Source organism: Miniopterus schreibersii (assembly GCF_964146895.1).
Source record: "Miniopterus schreibersii genome assembly, chromosome: 3".
Taxonomy (NCBI): Eukaryota; Metazoa; Chordata; class Mammalia; order Chiroptera; family Miniopteridae; genus Miniopterus; species Miniopterus schreibersii.
Genome location: NC_138103.1, coordinates 10729125 through 10747928, shown reverse-complemented (window position 1 = coordinate 10747928; position 18804 = coordinate 10729125). Strand labels below are relative to the sequence as shown.

Below are 18804 nucleotides of genomic sequence, written 5' to 3'. Positions count from 1 at the left end.
GTTGAAGGATCTAGGAGGGAAGTGGCATGGTTGGTGTGTCTTCTAGAAAGAACACTGGCTGCTGTGTGGAGATAGAAGGTACTGGGGGGACCCATGTATCTTGCACACTGCTGGTCTCACCCTCACATTCCCTGAGCTGCACATGACAGCTGGCACTTGGGAATTCAGACTATAAATGTGTGTGTAATGTTAGTTTCTTGATGAAACACAGAATGCAGATTTGCCAGAACTGTGGACAGGCAGGCACACATGCCTCTTGTACATGGTCCCCTGAATGGGGACTGCAGGGTGGAGAACATGTGCAAATCATCTATTTGATGAGGGACTTGTAACCAGAATATATAAAAAAACGTTATGACTCAATGCAAAAAAGACAAATGACCCAGTTAAAAAATGGGCAAACGGACATATCTCCAAAAAAGATATACAAATGACCAATCAGCACATGAATAGATGCTCAATGTCTAGCTTTCAGGAAAATGCAAATCAAACGACAGTGATGACATCCACTGGGGTGACGGACACCAAAAAGACAGACAATAATGAATATTGACAAGGATGTGGAAAAATTGGAACCTTCCTCCACTGCTGGTGGGGATGTAGAAAGGGGCAGTCCTTTGGAAAACAGTCGGGCAGGTCCACAGAAGAGTAAACATAGAGGTACCATAGCAATTTTGCTTCCAGGTATCTGTCTAAGAGGAATGAAACATATGTCCTCACAAAAACTTGTATACAGTTCTGGACGGTGTGGCATAGTTGGTTGGGCGTCATCCCATGCGCCTGAAAGTTGCTGGTTCAATTCCCTGTCAGGGCACATGCCTGGGTTTCAGTCTTGGTCCCTGGTAGGGGGCATGCAAGAGGCAGCCAGTCAGTGTTATGCTCTCACACATTGATGTTTCTCTCTTCTCCCTTCCTCTCTCTCAAAAAATCAATAAACTATTCTTAAAAAACAACAAAAACAACAACAGTGTGTATACAGATATTCATAGCAGCTTTCTCAGTAGCCAAAGGTGGAAACAACCCAAGTATCCCATCAGCAGATGAATGAACAGAATGTGGTACAGTGGAATATTACTCAGCCTTAAAAAGAAATGGAATACTGACACATGCTATAATCATGGGTGAGTCTTGAAAGCTTGATGCTGAGTGAAAGAAGCCAGACACAGAAGGTCACATATTGAATGCTTCCACTGATATGAAATGTCCAGAATGGACAAATTCATGGAGACAGAAAGCAGACTGGTGGTGTCTACAGCTAGGGTGGGGATTGGGGTTGGGGAATATTGGTCAAGGAGAGTGGTGTTTCTGTTTGTGGTGATGAAAATGTTCTGGAATTAGATAGTGGTGATGGCTGCACAACCTTGGGAATATACTAAACCACTGAATTTATACCTTAGAAGGGTGAACTTTATAGTATATGAATTACATCTGAATTAAAAAACAAATCTCTGAAGGAAATACCTACCACCGCTTTGTCTTCTCCCTCTAAGGTTGCCAAGTGCTGGACTCTGTATTAGGCTCTTTCTGACCTTTATCTCACGGTGTCTCACACAGTGCTATGGGGATAGAACCACTCTTGGTCCCGTTTTACAGACCAGGACACTGGTCTCCCAGAGGTTGAGTCACTTCCTGGGGTCGCATGGCTGGTGTGTTGTGGCAGAGAGGTGATTTCATCAGCATGCTTTGGGGCACATCCCCACAACTGCATGCAGGGGCCTGGGGTACAGCAACAGCAACCTGGCTCATAAACCACATAGAGGTGGCAGTGGGACAAAGTGGGCTCTGGGCTCTGGGCTCAGGCCCCAGCTGCTTGCTTGGCCCTGTCCTTCCCACCAACTCATCCTCAGACCTCCCTCTGCCATTCCTATTCTGGTCTTTTTTATTGACTTCCTATTTGGTTTTAGGAGGGAGGCATGGGAGCCCAGGAGTAGGTAATTCAGGCCCTGGGTCAGACCTGGTTCATATCCCAGCTCCTACACTTCCTGTATGACCTTGGCTGAGTCATTCAGCCTCTCTGAGCTTCAGTTTCCTCGCCTGTGAAATGGGTACCATGAGTGGATACATCTTAAGAGGTTGTGGGGCCTCAGAAGTAAGAGTGGATGGTACATCCAAGGGACTCAGTTGCTGGTGGTCCCAGTAATTGTAACTGTTCCAAAATGGCCCCCTCCATCCCCTTCTCTCCATGTTCTCAGAGCCTATTACTATGTCCCGAGCACTGGCCAGCAGGAGACAGAACTGAGCAGAGCAGACAGAACTCAAAGCCTGAGAAGTGCCCCTGAGCTGGTGCACATGTGCCCATGACTTTGTTGCTCAGACCAAATGCCACAGCAGATAGGAGAAACACAGACGAGTCTGAGCAGGCAGACTCCTACATATCCCTCAGCACCCAGGCAGGGAGACCCACATTCAGAAGCTTAGTCTGACCCTGAGGGTGCCTTTGACTCAGAGCCACACAGCTCATGAGATTCAACACACCTAGGTCTGGCATGTTCCTCTTGTGTTTTTATCTCAGTTTTAAGCCTTTGTTTTTGATGCATTTTAGGTGGGGCTATGTAACAGTGAAGTTATGAGGTGTGAACAGAGTGCTATGAACTCTCTTGAGCACCTTGTTCTTGATCATGTGGTGCCCTTGGAACCAGCACACATGTAAGCTGTTCAGTGTCCCCCAGCATGACGGCCCTGCTGCCACCTCGGCTGTCATATGCACACCCTTGTGATTTCACTGAGGGAGCTAACTGATACAGGCCCTTTCCAAGAAGGTGCGCCTGGCTGTCCATCCCTCCATCCCCCCTCCCGGCTCAGCTTCCCTTTCCAGTTCTCTGCAAGCTTGGCCTGCAGTTCACCGCCCCCTCCCCTGCCCCCCGAACCGAAAGCCAGGGCATCTCCTGGTAGACTTCCTACTGGAACCTCTTTGTCTTCTCTTCAAAGGCCATGCATTGGGGCCGCCGTCATGTGACAGCCAGCTAGTCCTTACTGCCAGATGTGGTCCCACCCTTAACCCGTCCCTGCTTCCTCTATGTCAGGTGGGCAGGGAGTGTGGAGACCCTGGTTGGGGCTTGGTTTCCAGTGAAGAAGCCATTTTGGATGGAGATGCGCATTTTCCTTTCTGGAACTCTGTGTGGTGCCAGTGCCAGCAGTGAGGACCCAGTAGGCTCAGCCCGCCCAGTGCTCTGGGATGAAAACCTCCTGTTTCCCCTGCCGCTGTCTGGGGTGGTGCAGAGTCTGGGCTCACGGGCACACCGGAGCCTGGCCCTGTGTGCTGGGTGTCTGCGTCTCCAGCTGGCCAAGGCGGCGGGGGCGCAGCCAAGTGAAAGGCAGCTGGAAAATGCAGCTCATGTCCTTTTTCCCCGGAACACCTCGTTCCTTATGGCTTGGCAGCTATCTCCGTCAAGGGGCCCCGCGATGCCCAGCTGCTGATGTCAGGGAGGGGATTGCATTTGGGGGCCAAGGTGGGCGGAGCTGTTTCTCTCCCTTAGGAGCCCGTGGACCCAGGCCTGGCAAAGTGTGGGTCTCCTGATTTTAGCAGCCCCCATGCCTGGAATGTGTGGAGCCCGCTCCTGTATCCTGTGGGGCCACCCTGGAAAGGGCTTTGTCCTGAGGCAGAGCAGAGCCAGCTTTCCTTCTAGTCAAGGTGGGGAATGAGGGCCAGGGCTCAGGGCAAGACTAACAGCACCAGCACCAGCACGGGAGACTCCAGCGGAGGCTCCAGCGTCCCGCGCCTGCAAACTGCTCTGTAGCCCCGGTGTCAGGTTGCGTCATGCCTTTGGCTGTGCCCAGTAGCCAAGTGGGTGGTGGGATTGCTGGCAACGCTGGACTGATGCGTCTGCCCTTGGAAAGCCAGAGGCCCTGTGCTGGCTCCCGGGCCAGGGTAGGATGAGCCCCAGCTGCCTTTCTCCTCCTTCAGATTCTGAGGAGGTGATGGGGTGAGGATGGTGGCTCCCCGAGCCTCAGCAGTCTCATCTGTAGAGGGATGGTGCAGCCCCTGCTCTGGCTGGCTGTGACAGGCCAGCGTGCAGAGGGACATACCAGTTGAGTGCAGTGCCTGGGGGGCACCCAGGTGTTGGTTCTTTTCCTCCCATTACCCTGGAAGGGAGGCCCCAACTCCCTGGCTGGAAGGGTGAGCTAGGCGGGCCTCTCCTGGGCGGGCCCCCTCCTTCTCAGCCCCTGGCCCCGACCCTGGTCTGTTAGTGCCCTGACAGCACCTGATCTCTGAATGCATCTCCTCAGGGTTGTGCTGTGTGGAGGACACTGAAAAGCTTCATCTCCTTCTAGAGGCTCCCTTCCCTATCCTTGCCTGTGGTCCCAGGGGGATCCTAGCCAGTTGGTGTTACTGCACCAGACACCCATGGCTCATGCTGGTGACAGTTTAGTAATAGGATGGCAAAGCTCCTTGAGGGAGCAGCACAAAACACTCTGTGATGTGGGCACTGCCCTGTTCCATGCCCTGGGGCTAAGAGGCTGTGGAGGGCTTTCACACAGGCCTTTCCCTCTAGTCTTCAAGGCTGAGACATCCCCTGCTCCCCTTGCTGATTCTCTGCACCCTGGTTTAGAGCCAGGTGGGGTCGGGTGCTTGGGCACAGAACCAAGGTGGCAGGCCTTCCTCCTGCCCACCTCCCCAGCTGATCCCCTCCACATGTTTTTCTTCAAATCAGCTCTCTCGCCTAAACTTGAATTCATTAATTTAAACGTCATCATTTCCGGCCCTGGAAGCCAGCCTTACTCTCCATAAATAGAAGGGAATGAAAACAGTGAGGTTATTAGATTCAAACCGGCGCAGGCACTGGGCTCCTGACTGCCTGTTCCCAGTGCTAAAAGGAGACATTAGTGAGGTGAAGAGGTGGCAGTTGGGTGGCACTACCTGGCCTGAGGGCTGAAGTGGGGGCAGGGGTCCCCTGAGGGGCCCAGGAGCAGCACTGTAGCCTTTCTTCCCTTCTGCCTAAGCCTGGCTTCAGGGACCTTGTTTGGCATTCCCCTTGCTGGGCTGAGGGGAACCTGTTTCTCCCTGGAGTCTGTGGGACCTCCAGGGAGAGGACAGGCTGGCTCAGCAAGGCCCACTGAGGCTGTATTTCCAGGAGCCCTGAGGGCTCAGGTTGGAGGGAGGAGCCTGAGCCTTGGGCACTGGATGGGGAGTAGGATGCCTTCTTCTGCTATTGCTGTGCTGTCCTGTCCTGTCAGAGGGAGGAGGCAGCTGCTGGCTTGGGAGGAGCAGGTTACATAACGTGCAGGCGGCCCTTCTGGAGCCCATTCCCCTCAAGCCCTGTATCCAGAGCAGCGGCCAGCACTGGGGTGGGGGTGCTGGGCTGGGGCCTGGCACTCGCCCCCGCCGCTGACCACATGTGTCTGGAATGTGCAGATGTTTCCTTGGGGGCTCCGACTGGCCCCCAGACCTCGCCCGGCATCTGGACTGGGGAGCTCTGGACTGGAGAGCAGGCACCCAGGCCACTCCCCTCCTTGGCAGAGGAGGAAACTTAGGCAGCTCTGGGCTGCAGGGCAGCTTCCCGGCTTGTCTGGGGGCTTTGTTTCCTCAGCTCTAAAAGGGACTGCCCTTGGAACAACCCAGGGAACATTCCAGAACTGATGTCATAGTGACCCTCTCTCCTTGGCCTTCTCTCTACCAGCCCACTCACCTTTACACTCAGAGTCCCTTTCCATCTCTTTCTGCTCTGGCCCTGGGACTCCCTCCCCTCCCTTTCTTCTCCCTTCCCCTCTCTCCCCCCATCCCTCTACTGCCTCCTCTCCACACTGTGAGGCCTGGGATGTGAGCAGGGGCAGAGTCCTGTGTGGGTAGGGCAGGGGGAGCTGCCTTTGTCCATTGGATTGGGAGGGCGCTTAGCACCTTCTTCTGGGTACCTCCAGCTTGGTGGTGGAAGCAGGGATCCCCCCAACCCCTGCTTCCCTCACCCCATCGTCACTCTTGCTTGGAGCAGAAAATATTAAAGCCAGAGGCACAGGGATGTGCCATTGGGTGCCCAAACCCTGAAGACAAGGATGCAGGCCCAGGGGAAGCTAATGGTCCTCCCCTCGAGAATGTCTGACTTAGAAGGCGGGGGGGTTGGGACTACCCCTGCGTGGGGACAGACTGGGCTCCCCAGTGACTGCTGGGGCACTGTTGGGGGAGGAGAAAGAGGGCCCAGGTGTGGGGGGTAGACCAGGGATCTTCCCTCCTCCTCCAACACACTTTCCTGTCTTCGAGCAGGAGAGGGAACAGCAGAAGGGACAGGCTGGGAGTGAGAGTCCCTATCTCTGTGGGGTTGGTGTTCAGTGCTGCAGGCAATGGAGCCCCTCCCAGCCCTATCCCTTGTGCCCAGGGAGGTGACACATGTCTTGTGCTGTTGTGGGTGTGTGCCTATCCCCAGGTCACCCCCCCACACACACCCCCTATCTGCCTGATCTCTCCAGCCTTGGCATCTCTGGAAGTTGCTGGCTTGGGGTTTACAGGAACCTGGGATGGTCCAGCTGGCTCAGGGTGGGCCCTGCTTGGCCTAGGATTTCTCAGGGTGCTGTCCAGCCAGGCTGCTGGCTCTCCTCCCGTGGGGCTGTTTGCTGCCCTGCTCGGCCAGCCTCTGCTGCTTCTGCCCACTGTGTGGGCTTCCTGTAAGCGGCTTCTTGGGGCTGCTGTATCCTGTCGGTCCCCCCTCCTGTGTCGTTCTCCCCCCACTTTTGCAGGACTGTGGGGGAACTCAGTGTGGGGGCAGGGAGTCAGATTGCGATGACATCACCTGGGGGTGCAGAGGAAGCCGAGGGGCTGGAGAGGGGATGAGGCTGGCCCGTGTCCTTGGCGTTCCCCCAGAAGAGTGATGGCAAAAGCAGATGGAGATGTGGAAAGTGGCTGTTCAGGGCCTCGGGGCCCTGGGGCTGGGTGAGGACTCTACCCATGTCCCCTTCTAATGACTCCCCCTTCAAGACCCTCCCCCATGACCCCTCCAGTGACCTCCACTCCAGTATCCTCTCTGTTCCCACCCTTCCCAGTGTATACTGAGTGCAGCGATGGGCAGTGCTGCCCACTGTGCCCCCTAAAAGAAAGCATATTCCCCCTCCATGGCTCCTGGACCCACTTTTGAGCACTTACCTGGGCTTACCTGATGGCAGCTGCCAGACTGAAAGGAAAAAGCTGCCTCCCACCTTCGTGCAGGAGGGAACGGGGAAACTAGGCTCAGTTTGGGAGAGCAGAGGTGACCCTGCCAGAGATCCTGTTCCCATGTCCCCGGTGCACAAAGGCTTCTGCTCCTGGAGTTCTTTGGAACCCACTCTCTGTGCATGGGCCCCTGTCCCACAGCCCTTGGGGAAAACAGACCTGTATGTGCAAGTACCCCCCCCCCCTCCCATTTCTAGATAGGAAACCTCAAATCTCAGTGAGAGTGGTGAGGCACCCAGCTCAGATGAGGCATGGCAGGGATCTGACCCTGAGCCCACAGTGCCACTTCTTGGAGTGGAGAAGGCCAGGCTTCCCTGAACTCCTTGGCTGGAGTGGCTTCTGACTACCCTTGCCCACCCTCTCGCCATCTGCTCCCCTCTGAAGCCCCCTCTCCTGGCCCTGTGTCGTGCCTCAGCCCCTGTTCCAGGCCTCCTCGGGCAGCCTGTCTGTCTCCTCTGCACCGAAGCTTCCACTTCAAGAGCAGAATGAGAATTTGGAATATCTAGGGTGCCTGCCTGCTCTCGAGAATGGTTTTGTTACTCTGCACCCCCTTTCAGCGCTTGCTTTAGTTCTCAGTTTGAATAGTTGGGGAGAGGGGGCTGCATTTCGCACCCATGTTTCTCCTGCCTTTGTGTGCTGAGAGGTGGTGCCAAGCCACATTGCTGATGGGCTTAGGGCTCTCAAACTAAATCATGTCTCATGTCACAGGTGAGGGGGAAAGAACGTCTGGGCCTCTCAATGTGTGTGGCTATACTGGTTCCCAAAGCAGTCAGGCTCTCAGGGTGGTGAGTGGCATGACTGTGAGCTGGCACCTGCACTGCCATTTGACCTTCTTGCTAAGAGGAGAACCTTGCCTAGTTAGGTGTTCTGGCATCTTGCCTGGTTGGGCCACTTGGTCAGAGCAGTAATGGGGCTGCTATAGGTCCCCCTGGTTGGAGCCCTGTCCCTTTCTGGTCCCAACAGGAGCTCTGACCCACCAGTGAGTTCCTCCCCGCCCTGTGGGACCCCAGTCGTCTTGCACAGGTTCCACTGCTGGGAGAACCTCCCTGCTCTTCGAACTTGACTGCTTTGGGAACCAGTATAGCCACACACATTGAGAAGCCCAGACATTCTTTCCCCCTCACCTGTGACATGAGACGTGATTTAGTTTGAGAGCCCTAAGCCTATCAGCAAAGTGGCTTGGCACCACCTCTCAGCACACAAAGGCAGGAGAAACATGGGTGCGAAATGCAGCCCCCTCTCCCCAACTATTCAAACTGAGAACTAAAGAAAGCGCTGAAAGGGGTGCAGAGTAACAAACACATTCTCCAGAGCAGAACCTGCCTGGCCCATTTGACCGTGTTTGTAGTTCCTCTCACAGCCCCTTTTGTGGAGCTCGATTCACTGGAGGACCATGGTCTTGCTCACCTACTGCCTGTAACCTACTGAGGCTGCCCGTGGCCTGTCCCCCACCCCAGGCAGGCTGAGGCTCAGTGGAACTCTTCATGTTCATGTGCTGTCTGCTCATTGAGTCCCTGGATGGCTACCACACTTTGCAGAGAGAGAGAGACTGGGCTCCAAGGGTTAACTGATTGTATCCACAGTTCAAATCCCCACATTGTCTTAGTGGAAGCCACAGGGTGACAGGATCCCATCTGGGCCCAGCTCCCTGCATTGGTCACTTAAAGCCAGTGGTGCCCCTCCAAAATCTTCTTAGGTAGCCCCCTGGCTATGTTGAGAGACAGGATAATGGAAGCATCTTAACTGAGACCCGGCCTCCAGCCCGGCCTTGGTAGGTAGTATTCAAGCATTGGTGGCCAGCAGGTCTCCAGGGAGGAGCAGTGGTCATGCTGGGAGGGGGTAATTTCCTGAGCCTGGTTCCAGAGGTGGTCCTGGTCATTGTGAGCTGAGTAGGTGGATTATGCCAGGTGTCACAGTCTGCCAAGCCCTGGGACCCTGTCTCCCCCTCACACCCATGTCCTTGGGGCCTGTGTGTGTGGAGGCCCAGGGACCTGGGCTGCTATTCAGTGTCTCAGCTCCCAGGAGGACCTTGTTTCACACCAACCCATCCTTACTAAGCTCCTGCTGTGGTCAGAGCAGGCTGGAGAAAGGGCCCATTCCAGAGGGTGACTGATGGGAGCTGGGCTTCAGGACACTCCCACCCTTGGGTAGGAGGGGCCCTGGAAGTGGGGCAGGTGCCAGGAAAGGGGGTTTGGACCAGGCTGTAGCTGGGGTGGGGTGGGGGAGGCTGAGTGTTTTAGGAGCTGGGTTGGCAGGCCTGGAAGAGGCATTGATGGATCCCCGGTCTCTGCCTGACTGGGTGGTCACTGGTGGGAAGACAGGGCTGGTGAGAGGCGTTCTGAGAAATCAGAGGGCAGAGGCTTATTGGTGGGAAGCCAAGGTCTCATTCATTTGGAGACTATGGTGGGGGTTACACAGACCTGTGGGGGCCTGGGGGGAGGATGAGGAGGGTGGGGGTGGGTCAGGTGACCGGAGGTGTCTGGGTGTCTCTGTCCCAGGAGATAAATGGGCAGGGGAGACTGTGATCTCCACCTTTGGGCTGGGAGGGAAAGTGGGATTGTTGGCTAAAGAGCATGTCCTATTGTGTCATTCCTGTCTTTTTCTTTTTCTTTTTAAATATTAAGCCAAGGTGAGCATTTTTTTTTTTTTAAATATATCTTCATTGATTTCAGAGAGAGGAAGGGAGAGGGAGAAAGAGAGAGAAACATCAATGATAAGAGAGTCATTGATTGGCTGCCTTCTGCACGCCCCCCACTGGGGACCGAGCCCGCAACCCGGGCATGTGCCCTGATCAGGAATCAAACTTCGATCTCCTGGATCATAGGTTGATGCTCAACCGCTGAGCCGCACTGGCCGGGCGAGAGTTCATTCTGATTCTCTGTTCTCCCCCTGGGAATAGGGAGCTTGGGGGTACTGGGAGCTTCCAGGATGGGCTAAGGGTGGCCCAGGGATCCAGTGCTGATCTATGGCTACTTTGTTTCCCAGAGACGTCTCCTACAACCTGCTCCGGGCGCTGGATGTTGGGCTCCTGGCGAATCTCTCAGCGCTGACGGAGTTGTGAGTGTCCCCTTTGGCTCAGCTGTGGAAATCCACGGGTGGGCAGGTGGTGGCAGCTTTCCACCATTGTGGTTATGGGGGCATCACTCAAACCCTGCTGAATCCCCCCTTTTTTCAGGGACATAAGCAACAATAAGATTTCTACATTAGAAGAAGGAACATTTGCTAATTTATTTAATTTAAGTGAAATGTAAGTTGCATTGTTTTTGACTGGTATCAGTGGCTGGGCCCATGATCCCCCAACAACACCCTACCCTCTTGACCTGGCCTTCATACCTCCTTCCTAGTTTGAGACCATACCCTGGGTGGCCATTTGTTTGCTTTTTGGGGGCAGTGGGGAGGGGCTGATCTCCCTGGGATAAGGCCGGCGCAGACCCCTCCTCAAGGCCAGGCCTGGTCCCCTATACTTGCTATACGCTGAGTGCCTGGGCCTGCCCCTCCCACAGAAACCTGAGTGGGAACCCATTGGAGTGTGACTGTGGTCTAGCTTGGCTGCCACGCTGGGCAGAGGAGCAGCGGGTTCGTGTGGTGCAGCCAGAGGCTGCCATTTGTGCGGGGCCTGGCCCCCTGGCTGGCCTACCCTTCCTTCGAGTCCCCTTGTCTGACAGTGGCTGTGGTGAGTGTGGGTGGAGCCAGCTTGGTTTTTCCCTGTGGTGCATCCCTGCCAAGCGGAGATCCCACAGGTGCTCAGGGGGTTGCCAGCTTGTGGGGCAGTAGATGGGGACCTGGGGAACAGGGCTGTGACAGACTGACTGGGTCAGGAAGGCCCTCTGGACCAGGGAGACAGTGTGGGAGGGGTGAGGGGAAGACCAGTGGTGGGTTGGGGTGGGGTGATCTGAGATCTAGAATGGGGGCTGAGAGGCAGCCATCTGCCCCTTCCAGGTGAGAAGTATGTTGCCTGCCTCCCCAACAACAGCTCAGGTGCCATGGTGCTGGTGGCCTTCTCAGCTGCTCATGAGGGTCCGCTGGTGCCCGAGACCTGCAGTGCCTTCTGCTTTTCCACTGGCCAGGACCTCGCCGCCCTCTCAGAGCAGGGCCACTGCCTGTGTGGGGCTGCCCATCCTCCCAACACCTCTTCTGCCTGCCTACCCTTTTGCTCCAACCCCCCACTGTCCCCTGTCCCTGCCTGTGGGGGCCCTACCATCCTCCAGAATGTATTCCCTGCCTCCCCAGGGGCTGCCCTGGTGGGGCCCCAAGGACCCCTGGCCTCTGGCCAGCCAGCAGCCTTCCATGTCACTGCCTTGCTGCCTGTCAGCTCCACACACTGGGACTTTGGCGACAGCTCCCCCGAGGTGGACGTTGCTGGTCCTGCCAGCACTCACCACTATGTGCTGCCTGGGCACTATCACGTGACAGCAGTGCTGGTCCTGGGGGCTGGCTTAACCCAGCTGGGGACAGAGGTGCAGGTGGAAGCAGCTCCCACTGCCCTGGAGCTCATGTGTCCGGCCTCCCTGCACAGCAATGAGACCCTTGAGCTCAGTGTCAGAAATCTTGGTGGTTCAGGCCTTGAGGCCACCTACAGCATCGTGGCCCTGGGCGAGGAGCCGGCCCAAGGTGGGTGCTTCCCTGGGTTTGGGTCACCACTCCTGTTTCTCACTCCAGAGTCAGGGGTGGGTGAGGCAGAGTCCCAGGTGGGCACACATTAATGCCCTGTCTCTTTCCCTTCCTGCCCCCAGTGGTGCATCCTTTCTGTCCCTCCGACACCGAGATCTTCCCTGGTAACGGGCACTGCTATCGCCTAGTAGCAGAGAAGGCAGCCTGGCTGCAGGCACAGGAGCAGTGCCGGGACTGGTCTGGGGCCGCCCTGGCCATGGTGGACAGTCCTGCCATCCAGAATTTCCTGGTTTCCCGGGTTACCAGGTGCCTGCCCCCACCCCTGAGAGGCTGGGAGGTTGTGTGGGGGTGCAGAACACTGTGTTGGGGGAAGGATTTGAGAGTCAGGAGAGGTGGGAGTAACTGGAGAGGCCTCAGTGCCTGCCAAGGCTGGCTGTTGGGGGGGGGGGTGGATTCTCACCTCCTGGATCCCCTGTGTGGGAAGAGCCCAGTTGGACTGTGAAATAACACCCTGGTCATCCTCAGTATGCAGAAGGGGAAATCAGTTGAGGCCCAGAGTAGTCAAAGCCCTTACCCAAGGTTACCCAGTTAACATGCTTGGCCCCAGTGCCTGGCTCTGACCACAACTCTCATTTTTCTCTCTCTGTCTGTCCCTGTTCCTTTGCTTGTCACTGTGTCTGTCCCTGTACCTCTGCCTATCCCTATCCTTCTGTCTGTCCCTGTGTCCATCCCTATCTATGTGTCTAGAATCTTTGCCTCTAATAGGGTCTTCCTACCTTGGCAGAGCTGTGGAGAATAGCCCTTTGGGGACTGATGTGTGGGTGTCTTGGTCCGCAAATGCCGTACCCTGGGCCTCCCCGCATGACACAGTGAGGGTCTGCTTGAGGCGAGGTCCCTTGGCTGGGCCCCTAGCCCCATGGTGTGGGCGGCTGGATGGGTACTACTGTGGGCTTTGCTTTCCAGGTCATGTCTCTGAGCCTTGGTATCCCCATTTGGAGAGCAGGGGCAGGGCCCACCTGAGGGGCTGCTGTGAGAAGCCTGCCCCCAGAGAGAGGATGAATAGAGGGGTTCTTATCTTTGGGAAACCCCCTGAGTCCTCGCCCCCATCATCCGCAGGGGTCTGGACGTGTGGATCGGCTTCTCGGCTGTGGAGGGCGCTGAGGCAGGCCCATTGCCTCGGGGTGAGGCTTTCAGCCTGGAGAGCTGCCAGAACTGGCTACCTGGGGAGCCACATCCCGCCACTGCGGAGCGCTGTGTGCGGCTGGGGCCTGCTGGGCAGTGCAACACGGACCTTTGCTCAGCACCGCACAGCTACGTCTGTGAGCTGCGGCCTGGAGGTATGCTGGGGCTGCTATGGGGCTGGGGAGTGCCTTCTGCCCTGGACCAGGACAATTTCCAAAAAACACAGTCTCATGGCCACCCCGGAGCTCCTCCTACCCTTGACCAGGACAGTGCCCCCTCTCCCTTCCCCCCAGGCTCCTTTCTTAGCCAGTCAGTGTTCATTAGGTGTTTGCTGTTGTGCTGGGCTGGGAGTACACTGAAGGAAACAGAGAAAATGGAGGAAGCTGGGGCACTGCCGCCAGGTGGCTCAGTCCTGCCCTGGCCCCTTTCACTCTCCTCTTTGGCCTGGGACCAGCACCTCATTGCATACTTGCCACCCCAGGCCCTGTGTGGGATTCAGAGAACTTCCTCATGGGGGCGCCCAGCGGAGACCTGCAAGGACCACTGAGCCCCTTGGTACAGCAAGAGGCCCTCTCTGCCCCCCAGGAGCCCATCGAGGTAGGCCAGCCAAGATCCTGCTCCTGGATACAGTTTGGAGATCACCCTTACTCTGGCTACTGTGTGTCTCTTTAAAAAAACAAGCTGCTTTTTTTCTGGGCCTTTTTTAAAAATTCTCACTCGAGGATATTTTTTCCATTGATTTTGAAGACAGAGTGGAAGGAAGGGGGAGGGGAGAGAGAGACATCAAGGGGATTGAACCTGCAACCATGTACGTGCCCTTGACCAGGAATTAAACCCACGACCCGTTGTTCCATGGGTGGACACTCTACTACTGAGCCAAAATGGCAAGGGCTTTTCTGGGCTCTCTTCATTTCCTATGTGCCAGTAGAGGTATTTTAGAAAACCCTCCAGTTGTGTAGGGAAGAGAACCCCTGGCCTGGTTTCCAGGAGAACTCTGAGCTCCTGAGCCTTTTCTCTCTGTCTGTGGATTTAAAAAAAAAAAAAACATGGTGGGGCCCGGCCAGGCGTGGCTCAGCGGTTGAGCATCTACCTAGGATCCAGGAGATCGCAGTTCAATTCCTGGTCAGGGCACATGCCCGGGTTGCGGGCTCGATCCCCAGTCGGGGGTGTGCAGGAGGCAGCTGATCAATGACTCTCATCATTGATGTTTCTATCTTCCTCTCTTCCTCTCTTCCTCTCCCTTCCTCTCTCTCAAATCAATAAAGACATATTAAAACAAGAAACAAAACATGGTGGGGGTTCTGCCGCTCACAGATGATTTTGACCTGACTTTTCCTCCCTAGTGAAATGTGTCGGGGACCTTGTAAAGTCCCATATGATGACTCCTTCCCCTCTTGGCTGGAGGGGGCTAAGGGCCAGGGTTTGTGGGGCTGAGCACACCAACCCCCACCTCCTACCCTCCTCATCCCCCTTCCCCCTACCAGGTGATGGTGTTCCCTGGCCTGGGCCTGAGCCATGAAGCCTTCCTCACCACTGCCGAGTTTGGAACCCAGGAGCTCGGCCAGCCCGCCCAGATGAGGCTACAGGTGTATCGGCCCATGGGAGGAGCAGGTGGGACTCTGTCTTGGTGGTGGGAGTTGGGGGGCTTGAGTTGTGTCTCTGCACTGTTATGTCTGCTGGTCCCTTGGCCACTGGACTGGTCTCCAGCCTCGAGGTGGACAAAACGGGGTCCACAGAGACACTGACTCATGCTCAGGATTCCAAGGACAGATTGGGTAGGGCTTGCCTGGGTGGGGGGTTCTCCCGAGTCAGTCAGCTGGCCTGGTGTTGGGAGGGGTAGGGAAATGATGGTAGAGGCCAGAGGTCCTTCCTGGTAGGGCCTCATGTAGTAGTGGAGGTCCCTGCCTATGGCCTGTTAGCAAATCAGGACCTGTGACACCCTTCCTCTCCTCACAGGGGCCCCAGAAAACAGCAGCGAGCCTGAGAGTAGGTCCCTGGAGAACAAGACTGAGCTGGCTCCTGAGTGCACACCAGAGGGTCTCTGGTGCCCCCGATCCAACATCTGCCTGCCACTGGACACCCCCTGCCATCCTTGGGCCTGTGCCAATGGGTCCACATCAGGGCCAGGGCTCCCACAGGCCTCCTACACACTGTGGAGGGAGTTCCTCTTCTCTGTGCCTGCGGGTCCCCCCGCCCAATACTCGGTGCGTGTCACTGGCCTGGGTGCCATCTGCCTCCCCCTCAGCCACCTGAGGTCTGGGTCTCCCCATTAAACACAGACAAAATGCAGATTCTTTCTCATAGTCCACTAGGCCACCTGCACACCTATGGCCTTGGAGCCTGTGTTCATTACCCAACACAAAAGCTCCCCGCCCTAGGACCTTTATACTTCCTGTGCTTTCTAAGGAGGACTCTAAATGTCTCTTGGCTTGTCCTGCTCCTTCCTGTCCTTCAAGTCTTTGCTGCAGCGTCCCTCAGAGGTCCCTCCCTTGTCTGGGGAAGCCCCACCCCTCCCTGCATTCTCTCTGTTTGCCTTGTGCATATTCTGTTTGTCTGAGACTATCCTTCTGTCCCCACCATGAGTGCTTGGGGGCCTCTATGAAGTATGGTGGAGTGTGAGTGACTGATGAGTGTTGACATCCATATGGAGGAGTGACTCTGGGTTACCCTGGGAGGATCCCGCCTGCCTGTTAGAGTCCCTGGTCCAGAGCTTTTCTGCAGGCCCTTGACCAGAGGTGGCCCACTGTGAGGACCTGACGCAGCCCCACCTCCTTCTCCTGTAGGTTGCCTTCCATGGCCAGGATGGCCCCCTGCTCCCTGGTGACCTCATAGGTTTACAGCATGATGCCGGCCCAGGTGCCTTCCTGCGCTGTACCCCAGCACTTGGCCACTCTGGCACTGAGGCCCCATACCTCTCTACTAATGCCTCGGCCTGGCTGGCCTGCCTGCCCACCCAGCTGGAGGCCAGCCGGGCAGGCCAGACCTGTGCCCTGCGGCTGCTCACTGCCACGGAACGGGTCACCCCCCTGCTGGGCCTCAGACCCAACCCGGGGCTGGAGCAGCCGGGACGCTATGAGGTCCGGGCCTCAGTGGGCAACAGCGTGTCTAGGTGGAACCTATCCTGCAGCTTTGATGTGCTCTCCCCGGTGGCTGGGCTGCGAGTTGTCCACCCCATCCCCCATGATGGCCTCCTCTACATGTCCACCAATGGCTCGGCCTTGGTGCTCCAGGTAGACTCCGGTGCCAATGCTACAGCCACAGTGCGCTGGCCCGGAGGCAACATCAGTGCACCCTTCGAGGCTGCCTGCCCTGAATCAGTGGCTGCCCTGGTGCCAAGCTGTGCCCATGAGGCCAACAACACCCTGTTCTCAGTGTTGGCACTGCCCAGGCTCAGTGAGGGCGAGCATGCAGTGGAGGTTGTGGTGGAGAACAGCGCCAGCCGGGCCAACCTCAGCCTATGGGTGAAGGTGGAGGAGCCCATCTGTGGCCTCCGAGCCACGCCCAGCCCCGATGCCCGTGTGCTGCAGGGCGTCCTGGTGGTGAGTGTGGCCAGTGGGTCTGCCCGACCTCTCATGAGATAAGGTGCCCATGCAGAGAGTGTCCCCTCCCCGGTTATGAAAGAGCTTGGTTAGGTAATGGGCAGGTCCTGTTAGGTGGTCATTTATTCCTAGATTACTGAAAAGTTACTGCTAGAAGAGTGGCTCTGAAAATGTTTCTTTCCACTCTTGCATTTCAAGAAACAAATTGTGGAACTCTTTGTGCACCTCTGAACTCATTAACCCTGGGTGTGTTTTCAGGACCTTGAGCACTTTTTGAGGTGGGGTCTGATGCCACCTGGGCACATCAAGGCTTCTCTGGGAAGGGATTGTCCCTAGCCTAGGGTGCCCACCGTGAACAAGGCAGCCACCAGCTCTGCACCTTTGCACAGGGGCCTTTGGAAGTGCTGTTTCTGACAGCTCTGCCACTGTACAGTTGTGTCCCCAGCTTACCTAGTCACACCTGTTCACACCTGTTCTATCAGGCGATGCAAGTAAATATCCAGCCATGAGGCCCATTCAGACTCATGTGCCCTCCCAAATGGCACTGTGTTGTCCTGCTGTCCTGAGCAGGAGTCCTGGAAGGGGTGTGCAGATTTAGATATGACAGGTGGGGAAACTAAGGTACAGAGAGGTCAAGGTGTGACTAAGCCCAAGCACAGCCCCATACCATGTGGCTTCCCAGTTGAGGGTGGGCCCTGGGTTCTCCTCCCCATTCTTGCCTTCCCTTTCCCCCACAGTGTCTTCAAGTCCTATCCCAGGAAGCCCCACAGGGAGGTGTATCCAGCCTGGTAGACATGGGTTGAGGGCAGAGTTGCTCTTCCAAAGACCCGGTGCTGGGGCAGAGTCACTATTGGCTGACGATGTGCCCTTTCCTCAGAGGTATAGCCCCATGGTGGAGGCTGGCTCAGACGTGGTCTTCCGCTGGACCATTGATGACAAGCAGTCATTGACTTTCCACAATGTGGTCTTCAATGTCATCTACCAGAGCGCTGCCGTCTTCAAGCTCTCGGTGGGTAAAGGGCGCAGGAAGGGGCAGTAGTTGGGCAGATGTCCATGCTTGCCCTTGCCTTTTTCTGTTCTGCTTTGCTCCTGATGATCCTGTGGTAGCCAGTGGTGAGTGCAGGGTGGAGCTTTGCCCATTCTGCCTTGAGGCCCTCTGGCCGCCTGATCGCCACCATCTGCCTCCACAGCTGACAGCCACCAACCATGTGAGCAATGTCACTGTGAACTACAATGTCACCGTGGAGCGGATGCATAGGATGCAGGGCCTACGGGTGTCTGCAGTGCCGCCTGTGCTGCCCCCCAATGCCACGCTGGTGCTGGCAGCTGACGTGCTAGTGGACTCGGCCGTGGAGGTGGCCTTTCTGTGAGTATACTGGGCCCAGCAGGTAGCAGGGGTGCCAGGTTCTCCCCTAGCATCCGCTTCCCAGTTCCTACCTTATCTGTCAGGAGGTGCTGGGTACATAGGATCTGTGGGGGGGTGGGAGCTGCAGCTGGGCTGGGTGGTCTCCTGAATGAAGGTACAAGGAAAGAGCGACTATAGCCAGGCCAGTGGGTGGCCCCCCATCGGAGCAGCCAGCCCGTCCCACTCATCCTCCCAGATGCTCACTGCCTGCCTGCTGCCCTGGCAGGTGGACCTTTGGAGATGGGGAGCAGGTGATCGGCCAGTTCAAGCCTCCATACAACGAGTCCTTCCAGGTCCCAGATCCCATGGTGGCCCAGGTGCTAGTGGAGCACAACACCACTCACACCTATACCATCCCAGGTGAGGGCGGGCCTGCCACCTGCTGGCCCCCACTGGGCAAGCCCTGCCTTAGGAGCAGGTCCCTTTGAGCCAGCTTGGGTTTATGGCCTAGGGCCTTAGCGTGAGAGGGGTGGCTAGAGATAAGGGATGGACTAGGTCACTGGACCCTGTGATTTGAATCTGCTGATAGGAAACTGGACCCTTCTGACTCTTTCTCTGAGACTTATTTTGGAGAGAAGGGGGGTTACTGTTTAAAATTCCAGAAGTCTCACACAGAATGCAAAGTAAATAGCAGGGCCTCTGTGATCCTGGCTTTGCACTGGCACTCACTCTGTTAACCCAAGTGAAGTCATACTTAGAGACAGTCTGTTCCTCATCCCACTTCTGCTGCAGCCCTGTGTCTTGCCCTGTGTTGATGGCATCCCACACACACTTCGCTGCAAGGACCCCTCGGGTGGGACCCAAGGGCATTCTTTCCATTTTGACCATGGCCCTACTCTGCCCTCCTAAGAGGCTCCTGTGCACAGCAGCCCTCACAAAGAGGGATTGTGAACTGGGTTAGGGAGGGATTGTGCTGAGCAGGCAGTATAGTG

At 56.4% G+C, this 18804-nt stretch overlaps 1 protein-coding gene across 1 annotated transcript in view; it reads left to right on the top strand.

Annotated features, from left to right (window-relative positions):
• Window positions 1–18804, top strand: part of PKD1 (polycystin 1, transient receptor potential channel interacting) — a 46997-nt gene that overhangs the window by 4350 nt on the left and 23843 nt on the right. The window contains exons 2-14 of the mRNA XM_081131555.1: window positions 10121–10192; window positions 10311–10382; window positions 10639–10808; window positions 11075–11746; window positions 11869–12052; window positions 12863–13083; window positions 13410–13525; window positions 14413–14539; window positions 14885–15132; window positions 15712–16467; window positions 17345–17476; window positions 17658–17833; window positions 18099–18232. Coding sequence (XP_080987681.1) covers window positions 10121–10192; window positions 10311–10382; window positions 10639–10808; window positions 11075–11746; window positions 11869–12052; window positions 12863–13083; window positions 13410–13525; window positions 14413–14539; window positions 14885–15132; window positions 15712–16467; window positions 17345–17476; window positions 17658–17833; window positions 18099–18232 — 3080 coding nt within the window. The remainder of the gene's footprint in view (window positions 1–10120; window positions 10193–10310; window positions 10383–10638; window positions 10809–11074; window positions 11747–11868; window positions 12053–12862; window positions 13084–13409; window positions 13526–14412; window positions 14540–14884; window positions 15133–15711; window positions 16468–17344; window positions 17477–17657; window positions 17834–18098; window positions 18233–18804) is intronic.